Genomic DNA, 10004 nt, shown 5'->3' with positions numbered 1-10004 from the left:
GGGGGGCAAGCAGGACAAAACCCAAGGCCAGGTTCCGGGGAGAGGGGGCGCTATGGGCAGCAGGGGTGGGGGGCCTCGGGGCTGAGACCCATGAGGAGGATGCCCCCAACCCCAACAGGGGCCGTTGGCAGCTGGCTGCTGCCCTCCTGATGGAGACTGAGCACAGCCCCGAGGGGGCTGACAGTGCAGCTCATGGGGGGCAGGGGCAGGCCGTGGGTCTTTAGGGGAGGTGGGTGGGATTCCTGCAGCCAGCTCCCTGTGGGGCAGCCTCTCTCAAGGGTCAGAGGCGCAGGACTTTAGTCTCTGGGAGAGGAACCACACTCGGAGTGGTCTATGTCTGTGTGTTGTCCTGACTTGAGGATCAACCCCCAGGCACCTGTGTCCCTTCAAAACAAATGGTCCTGACAAAAATGCTTCTGCTCAAAATTCACTGGCCCCGGGTCATCACATGACCCTTCCTAAGTGAAGAGGCCTGGCAGGGTGGTGTCCCCATGTGTGCAGAGAGAGAGGAAGACAAGAGGTGACTGAACACCTGACATCTCTCCAACTGCACACTGCCTAGCAGATGCTCAACAGAGAGCACCGGTTAAAAATCTCCTTTGTTTTGGGGAGGAGAGTCTGAGCCGGTCACACGGGTCTTGAAATTCTCCACCTTTTCCAAGTGTCCACTGACTATCTGGCAGCTGCCATATACGTGGGCAGAATCACATCTCCTGTTCCCGTTGTTCTCTGGCACTCAGCACAGAGAGCTGTCCCCTCAGCCCCCTGCACCCATTCGCACCCCCGACTGCAGTGACCTCACCACCTCCTTAGGCCCAGAAGTCGCTCCTGCCTTTTGATGCCAGGCGCAGCCTTAACCTGTGTCTCTGCTGCCTCCACACTTCTCAACCTGCCTGAACCCGGGGACGCTGGCGGATGTTGCATCTTTCCTGGCTACTACTTATTTCTCGTGTTATTTGGATCTCAGACTCTGTCCCTCTCTCCTCTGGAAATTGTTTTCTTTTTAAGACACCTCAGAGAATTGGCAACTTAATTGGAAATGGAATAGAAAACCACTCAGAATTGCTGTTGTGTTTTCCTCCCAGAGAATATATTATTCAATTTCAGTGTTTGTGTGTGTTTCAGGGTGGAGAGCAGTGTCTCCAGCTGGGCACAGCTCACTCAAAGATCCCAAGATTCTAGTCACACAGCAGGTCCTGTTCACTTTTGCAGCTTCTCTTCACTCATTTCATCCAAATGAAATCTAGACCATGCTCACAAGTGAAAATAATAAAGTCTAGATGACCAAACAAACTGTTATTTCAATGTACTTGGTAATCAGCTTCCCAAGGCAGACACAGGAGGGCTAGCACACGGAATACTGGGCCACACATAGAAGAGCAAGATTCACATTTCTCTAGGATTCCTAGCAGATGGTGGGTAGAAAATACCTATTTCATCCCTGTGGTCAACAGCTATGGGACAAGAGCCAGGACCCCCTTCCTTCCTGCTCTAGAAAGATGTCTCTGGGGCTTATCCAAGAAGCAAAAGGACACCTCACAGCAACGATCCATTTCAGAGATTCCCCTCACCCCCAGGACAAACCTCATGTGACTGCAGCTCTAGACCATCGCTGAAAGTGTGGGGGTGTCCTGCTTCTCCTAGTGTCCCCACTGCTAACATGGATTCTCACGGAGCAGAGAATCTGTACACATCTTTGGAATAAATGAGCCAGTGAGCAGGGGTCTCAGATTGTCTGCTACTTTCTTTAATAACCAAGGAAAATTCAATAAACAGATAATTTAGTTATTGTGAACGAAATACAAGAAGGACATAAGTATGAATTCACTATAATTACTTTTATTATCTAATTCTTCTCCTTTCAATACTATTGCTACATAAGTTCACGTTTTCAAAACAGTTCTAATTCCTATTCCATTGTACTCTGTCCAGGACCACAAAACAAAATGGAAGACTTCCCAATCTCTTTTACAAAACAGCAAAACTCTTGTTTTTGAACTGGGTAACCAAAAATACGCTGGGATCAATATCATTCATAAAGCTAAGATACTGACGTTTCTTTAGCCTTGCCTGAAACCAAACTTTGAAAATTAGTCTAAAGAAAACAGAGATGAATCCCCATGTCATCATAGAGAACATGAACCAAAAAATGCTACACACTGGCTCCCCCAACTGGCCTGGGCCCTCACTTCTGACTGAAGGCTGACTGCTCCCTCTTCAATCACAGAGGGAATGACCAACCTGGCTGCTGCTCTGGCTCAGGTCCCCTATTCCTCCTCCCTTGCAGCCTCTGCAGACAGGAGTGGGAAGGCCCTCAAAGCCTTCTGTTTGACCCTGAGCACAAATGCCGCGACTTGCTCTTTGCTGGTCTCCGCATAGGCCCGGGGACCCCACAGGAACTCGTAGCGAGCAGGGTCACTGTCAGGCACCTGCTGGTACTCCAGGTACCCCTCCCACACCCACACTTGGGTCAGCAGCTCCCTGGGCTCCCCATAGATACAGTGCTCGCTCCCGACATACACCCCCATCCTGCTGAGTGCTCCCCAGACTGCCTCCTCAGGGGCCGGGTCTCCATTACACATGACCACGCTGAGGACCAGCACCAGGAAGCCAGCCTTGGGCAGGCCCTGCCCATCACCCAGCATCTCATCGCAGGTGAGGCCCAGGGTGGGGACCAAGACGTAGATGTGCTCTGTGGGATCCACCTCGTTCACCTCCACACCAAAGCCCAGCTGCAGGTACTCCAAGGCTTGACTGAAGACCACCGGGAAGTACTCCTGGTTATCCCTGAAGACCTCATTCAGCATTTCTGCCAGGGAGGTCAGCTTCTTGGCTCGATACTTGAGGAGCAGGAACTTCATAAGGTTAGCCATCTTCTCATTCAGAATTTCTTGGGGCAAGGCCTCCACAGGAGTGGAGGAGGATGCTGGGGGGTAGGAGGCCAAATCAGATGGGGCCTCCCCCACCTCAGCCGCCACGAGCTGCCCCTCTACAAGGCCCTGGGCCTCTGCTGGGTCCTGAAGGTCTTCCTCGGGTTTGCTGAGCTCACTCATCTTGACCACGAGCACAAAGCCTGAGGTCAAACAAGACACGCAAGTGAGGCAGAGGTACAGATGGGGACCGAGGGCCTCGGGGAGAGAGGTGAGAGCAGCCTCGGCAAAGAAACACATCCTGGATGGTATGACACAGGCCACTTACAGGTCTCCCCTTGAGGGGTGCTCTCAGACCTCACAGGAGCGCTCCTCCTGGGAGGCCAGTCCCCTGGCTACCCGAAAGAGGAAGTGAGGTGGCTCCCCAGGGTGCGGTCAGCACAGCCCAAGATTTCTGGGGCCAACAAAGTGGGAGGAACTGGGGCCTTCTGGGGCCCCCCTGCGTTGTGGGATAGGGAGCCTCTGGTTCACTTCAGGGCACCCTCTCACCTTGACTCCTGATACTGCCTGGACCTCCTCTGCTCTCTGAACTCAGAACACAGGCTTCAGACCTCTGGCTTCGCCTCCTGGTTCCTGGAGCTCCTGTGAGAGAAATGGAGGTGACAGCTAAGGGCTGTACTGTGGCACAGCCCTGGGCCTTCTGTGCTGGTAGAAGGGGGTGGACTCGGTGAGTACACCCAGTTGTGTGGTGGGTCCCTTGTAGTGCTCACCTTTCCCCTGGCATGGCCTGGACCGTCCCCTTTGGAGGGGTACAAGGAAACTCAGAACAAGACACAAGCCTAAACAGAAAGCCCTGAGGGGCCCCACATGCGGCCGCACCTGCCCAGGGCTTCGCGCGGGTCCCAGGCAAGGGAGACGCTCGGTCCTCAGCTCCTCCTCACGTCCTGACTGGCTTCCCAGCACTGACCACAGGGGAGGGGATCTGCTCAGTCCAGCCTCTGCCAACCTGAAGCCTCTGCCCGTAAAACCTCACCTCCCGAGGTCCCTAAGCCAGAGGTCAAGAAACTGCTCGCCCTGCTCACCCCACTCTGGGCCCTCCAGGACCCTCTTGCAAGGGTCAAGATCCCTCCCTGTTGGCATCTAACAGCCTCAGTCCTTCCTCGCATGGAACCTGGACTCCAGGCAGGACCCGTGATAGTCCCGTCCGCCATTTTGAGACCTCGCCGCTTTCACAAGGCCTCCAGTCCCTCTGAGACCCGCATGTTAGAAGTCAGACAGGCCGAGTGTGCTCTTCTCACCGCAGTCTCCCAGGGCCAACTACAGGGGCGGGGATCTGTGGGGTTCTGTCGGTTCTCACTCAGAGTCCCCCCAGTCCTCCTTCAGGCACCTCACCTCGCCTCCGCGCAGAACCTGGATTCTCGCTTCTCCGCAACTGAAGCCCCGCCCCTTATACTAGGACCCCAGTCTCTTGGAGACCCGGATGTTAGGAAGTCAGTGCATGCCTGTGGTGCTCATCCTGCCCCCACAGTTGCCCTGGACTGACAACAGAGACGGGCTTCTCTGAGGTCTCCTCTGATTAGGGATCCGGGGTCCTCTAGTCCCTCTTCAGGGTCCTCAGGGTCTTCAACCCCGCAGGACCTGGGAATCAGCCCCCCCTGAGGCCCCGCCCCATATGCGAGGTCCCCAGTCAAAGACCCGGATGTCAGGAAGTGCGACCATGCACTTTGGCCTCATTGTATCCCAGGGCCGCCAAGGACCAACAGCAGCTACGGGCTTTTCTGAGGTCTCCTCTGATTGGGGTCCAGGGTCCCCTCAGTCGTCCCTCAGGGTCCTCAAATTGAAACCCTAGGGGAGCTGGGCTTCTTCCCTCTGCTCACTTGAGGACATGCCCCCTCTCCCAGGTCCCCACTTTCTCTGAGACCCGAATGTCAGGAAATGCAGCATGTGCTCATCCACCCTCTGTGCTCCTTGAGCCTTGATGTGAGGGTCCCGCCTCTGGTCAACACAAGGGGCATCCCCAGATCCGCCAGAGATCAAGATGAGGTCCCTGAGGGAGGATATAAGGAACCCCACAGATCCCTGACCCTGCTGTCAGCCCTGGGCCACCCTGGTGGTAGGATGAGCACTTGGCAACCTGTTCTGACTTCCACATCTGTGTCTCAAAGACATTAGGCAACTGTTAGAAGGGGCAGGGCCTCAGATGGGCAGTGGGAAAGATCTTAGCTCTTTTGAGAGTCAAGGTGAGGACTCTGAGGGAGGACTGAGGGGACCCTGGACCCAAGAGCAGAGTGGGCTCTGGGAGGACATAGGGCAGAAGAACACATGCTGTATTTCCTGACATCTGGGTCTCAGAGAGACTGGGGAACCTGGTACAGAGGTCTGACTTCCTAATATCCGGCTTTCAGACTGGTGTCCTAGTCTGGAGAGCAGACTTACTGACATCCAAATCTCAGAAAGACTAGGGTCCTGGTATGAGGGTTGGGGCGTTAGTAGGGGAGGGGAGAGGAAAGAATCTGAAGTCGTACCTGGAGATAAGGTGAGGTCCCTGAGGGAAGACTGAAGGGACCTCAAGTGAAGATTCTAGGGATTCCAAGGTAAGACTGATGGAACCCCACAGATCCCTATCCCTGCCATCGGCCCTGGGAGCCTTCGGGGTGAGAAGTGCACACTAGGTCTGTCCTGATTTCCTGACATCCAGTTCTGTGAGACTGGGGACCTGGTGTGAGGAGCAGGGACTATGGTGGGGAGAGGACAGAGCCTAGGTCCTACTGGAAATCAAGGTGAGGACCCTGAGGGAGGACTGAGGGTAGCCAGATCTCAGAACAGAGGGAAGCCTGATAGGCCCCGGGCAGGATGGCCTCGTGCCGCATTGCCTGACATCCCTGTCAGAGAGACCGGGGACCTGTTGAAAGCAGCGGAACCTCCAAATGGCAGACAGTACACTTTCAGGTCTTGTCTGGAGGCTAGGCTCCATGCAAAGAAGGACTGAGGTGGTGAGACCCCAACAGGGAGGGATCTTGGCCCTTGCAAGAGGGTCTTGGAGGGCCCAGAGTGGGGTGAGCAGCTTCTTGACCTCTGGCTTAGGGACCTCAGGAGGTGAGGTTTTTCAGGCAGAGGGTGGAGGCTTCAGGTCAGCAGAGGCTGGAATCCCCAACCCCAATGGAGGACTGAGCAGACCCGTGCCCCTGTGGTCAGTGCTGGGAAGCCAGGCAGGACATGAGGAGGAGCAGAGGACTGAACATCTCCCCAGCCTAGAAGCTTCAGGAGACGCTGGGCAGGTGCTGCCACATGTGGGGCCCCTCAGCGCTTTCTGTTCAGTCTCAGGTCTTGTTCTGAGTTTCCCTGCAGGCCCCTAGAGGGGAGGGACCAGGTTGTGCCAGGGGAAAGGTGAGCACTACAAGGGAGCCCTGAGGGGACCTCTCACCACACAACTGAGGGGACCTCATAGAGTCCACCCCTCGTACCGTCAGAGAATGCTCAGGGCTGTGCCACAGGATACCACCGAGGTGCCCCCTCCATTTCTTTCACAGGAGCTGCAGGAACCAGGAGGCAAAGGCAGACATCTGAGGCCCAGGTCCTGAGTTTAGAGAGCAGAGGAGGTCCAGGCAGTGTCGGGAGTCAAAGTGAGGAGGGTGCCCTAAGTGTACACCAAGGGCTCCCCATCCCAGAACAGAGGGGACCCCACAAGGGCCTAATCCCCTTACCTTGTCAGTCCCAGAAATCTCGGGCTGTGCTGACCACACTCTAGGGAGCCACCTCACTTCCTCCTTCAGGTAGCCAGGGGACTGGCCGCTCCAGAGGCATGCCCCTGTGAGGTCTGAGAGCACCTTTCAAGAGGAGACCTGCAAGTGGCCTGTGGCTGCCCAGGCCTGCGGTTCTCAGGTGAGGCCGTTCACAGCCCCTCTATCCACCATCCAGGCCCATGGTCCTCATCTGTCCCCGTTTGCCCCCATGCCTCACTCTGTGGTTTGATTGCAGGCATCATGCTTGTGGTCGAGATGATTGAGCTGAGCAGGCTCAAGGAAGACCTTCAGGACCCAGGCAAGGCCCAGGGCCCTGTGGAGGCACAGCTCTTTGGGGCTGAGGTGGGGAAGGCTGCATCCCCCTCAGCCTCCTCCCCCACAGTCTCCTGCTCTGCCCTTGCAGAGGCCTTGCCCCAGGAAGCTCTGAATGAGATGGTGGCTAACCTGATGAAGTTCATTCTCCTCAAGTATCTGGTCAAACAGCTGACCTCCCAAGCAGAAATGCTGAAGAAGGTCCTCAGGGATAACCAGGAGCACTTCCCAGTGGTCTTCACTCAAGCCTCACAGTGCCTACAGGTGGTCGTTGGCATGGAGATGAAGGAGTTGGACCCCAGGGAGCACATTTACATCATGGTCCCCACCCTGGGCCTCACCTGTGATGAGATGCTGAGCAGTGGGCAGAGCCTGCCCAAGGCCGGCTTCCTGGTGCTGGTCCTCAGCCTGATCATGCAGAATGAAGACCTGGCCCCTGAGGAGGCAGTCTTGGGAGCACTCAGCAGGAATGGGGTGGTGTGTGTTGGGAGTGAGCACTGTGTCTTTGGGGAGCCCAGGGAGCTGCTGACACAAGTGTGGCTGCAAGAGGGATACCTGGAGTACCAGCAGGTTCCTGACAGCCACCCTGCTCGCTATGAGTGCCTGTGGGGTCCCTGGGCCTATGTGGAGACAGCAAGTGGCAAGTCATGGTGTTTGTGCTCAGGGTCAAACAGAGGGCTTTGAAGGCCTTCCCACTCCTGTCTGCAGAGGCTGCAAGGGAGGAGGAATAGGGGACCTGAGCCAGAGCAGCAGCCAGGTTGATCATTCCCTCTGTGAGTGAAGAGGGAGCAGTCAGCCTTCTCAGAAGTGAGGGCCTGGGCCAGTTAGAGGAACCAGTTCATACCATCTTTGGGCTTCTATTCTCTATGATGACATGGAGATTCATCTGTTTTCCTTAGAAAATTTCCAAGCTTTGATTGTTTTCACAAAAGGCTAAATAAACGTCAGTGTGTTAGCTTGGTGAATGATGTTGATCACAATGTGTTTGTGCTTACCCAGTTCAAGAACGAGAGTTTTGCTGTTTTGTAAGAGATTGGAAACACTTCCATTTTGTTTTGTGACCCTGAAAGGGAAACAATAGAATTGGAATTAGAACTGTTTTGGAAATGTGAGCTTACTTAGCAGTAATATCGATGGGGGAAGAATTAGATGATAAAAGTAATTGTAGTGAATTCATCCTTCTGTCCTTCTTGTGTGTCATTCTGAGAGGGTAACAGGCAGGAAGGCCAAGGGTCTCCAAACAGAGGAAATAGGCTGCAAGTGTCAGACATTTTTATCTCTGTTAAGAGGCAGAAGGAAACAAACTAGTGATATTTTTTTCCTTCTCTATACAAATTTAAAAGGAGGTTTCTCTTAAACTACTGTGTTGCCATAATGACACCTGGTTTCACCTGAAGTTAACTATTCTCAAATCTTAAGTTTACCAATGCATTTTTCTTATGGAAATGTTTGTCTTAAGCTATGTTAATGTACTCTGCATTTACCCCAGACTCTGTCTTCAAGTTGGTTTGCCTAATGGCTCAGAACCTACTTGACAAACCAACATGTTATACTCAGATATTGTTCCCCTAATCTATGTAAACGAAACTATTTGTATGGTGATCTGCCCTTCTACAAGATTCAAGTCAATCATTTTATGGCCCTGGATGAATCGTCTGGTGCCAAGATTATCCCAAAATGCATCTTATAGGTGAGGGGCCTGGTGCCATTCTGAGTTTTAAGACACTCCTTTCTTTCATTAACAAACTGCTAGTGACTATATAACATCCAGCTGATGCCTAGCAGGGGGGTACTCTTTCTGCCCCCTTCTGATGCCTATGTCAGAAGCTTTCTCTATCTCCTTTACACTTTAATAAAACTTTATTACACAAAAGCTCTGAGCAATCAAGCCTGTCTCTGGCCCCGGATTGAATTCTTCTCCTCCAGAGGCCAAGAATCCCAGCGTCTTTTCATTCAGCAACCACCTTTCAATTCTCAAAAACTAAATTATCTTTATTTGGATTTGCCTGGGTTATTTAAGGAGGTAGCAGACTATTAATCTGAGGCCCCTGCTCACTGGCTTATATATCCTGAAGACCTTTACGGAGTATCTGCTACAGGAAAGGCCGTGTTAGCAGTGGGGACACTAGGAGAAGCAGGACACCCCTACACCTAGAGCAAAGGTCTAGGAGCCACAGTCACACAAGGAAGGTGGAGAGACGTCCCCTAGTCGCACTGAACAAGGCAACACGGGGCAGGGCGGTGGGGCTCCAGGAGGAGCACTCGGGTGTCAGTGCCTGAGCCAAGGTGGTTTGCGGCTTTGGGAAGCTGGGTTCCTTATGTGGGAGGTGATCATCACGAGGCTGGCTGGTGGCAGCCCTCAGACTTGCAGACAGTGTGTCCTCGGGGTGATGGCAAAATCTGAAACGGATCATTGCTGTAAGGTGTCCTTTTGCATCTTGGATAAAGCCCAGAGAGAGCTCTTTCTGGGGAAGGAAGGAAGGGGTCATAACTCTTGTTGCATTGCTGTTGATCACAGGGGCAAAGGAGGTGCTCTCTACCCCATATCTGCTAGGAATCCTGCAGAACTTTGGTCGCACTCCCCTGAAGTGGTGCTCAAGAAATGCATGGAACTACCCTTTCTTTCCTGGCCCTGGGGGGATCCAGAACCGAAGGTGTTAATTAGCTTACAGTTATCTTGATTGTAATTGGCCATTGTGCTCAAGGACTTGACCTTCAGTTGGGGCTGCAAGGAAGGAAAGTAATGTCTTGGATGGAAGACCAGCTGGGGCACAGACAAAGAGTGGTTCTTGCTTCTATTTCCTGGAGCAGCTTGAGTCCTGTTGGAACACTCCTCCACACCCAAATTTAACAGGTCTTCTATGGAAATGGGGCTTGCCCGGTAGCTCAAATGATGAAGATTCTGCTTGCATTGTGGGAGACCTGGGTTCGATTCCTGGGTCAGGAAGATCAGCTGAAGAAGGACATGACAACCCACTCCAGTATTCTTGCCTGGAGAATTCCATGGACAGAGGAGACTGGCAGGCTACAGTCAGAGTCAGACACGAGTGAGCTCCTAACATTATGGTCCACTATGGTC

General features: G+C 53.5%; 2 protein-coding genes across 2 annotated transcripts; one reads left to right on the top strand and one right to left on the bottom strand.

Moving 5' to 3' along the window:
- Positions 1-2267: 2267 nt before the first annotated feature.
- Positions 2268-3053, bottom strand: LOC120881779 (melanoma-associated antigen 9-like). Its single transcript, XM_040265421.1, has one exon. The coding sequence runs from the start codon at positions 3051-3053 to the stop codon at positions 2268-2270; it is 786 nt and encodes a 261-aa protein (XP_040121355.1).
- A 3815-nt stretch (positions 3054-6868) lies between these two features.
- Positions 6869-7609, top strand: LOC120881778 (melanoma-associated antigen 9-like). Its single transcript, XM_040265420.1, has one exon. It carries the CDS (start codon positions 6869-6871, stop codon positions 7607-7609), a length of 741 nt encoding a protein of 246 aa, XP_040121354.1.
- Positions 7610-10004: the final 2395 nt, after the last annotated feature.

Source organism: Oryx dammah, unplaced genomic scaffold (assembly GCF_014754425.2).
Source record: "Oryx dammah isolate SB20612 unplaced genomic scaffold, SCBI_Odam_1.1 HiC_scaffold_23, whole genome shotgun sequence".
Classification (NCBI taxonomy): Eukaryota; Metazoa; Chordata; class Mammalia; order Artiodactyla; family Bovidae; genus Oryx; species Oryx dammah.
The sequence above is the reverse complement of the archived record's forward strand: the minus strand, read 5'-3'. Positions and strand labels throughout refer to the sequence as shown.

Bases quoted from the DNA above. Each gene is read 5' to 3' on its own strand.
- LOC120881779 (XM_040265421.1), bottom strand. From the start codon at position 3,053: ATGAGTGAGCTCAGCAAACCCGAGGAAGACCTTCAGGACCCAGCAGAG.
- LOC120881778 (XM_040265420.1), top strand. From the start codon at position 6,869: ATGATTGAGCTGAGCAGGCTCAAGGAAGACCTTCAGGACCCAGGCAAG.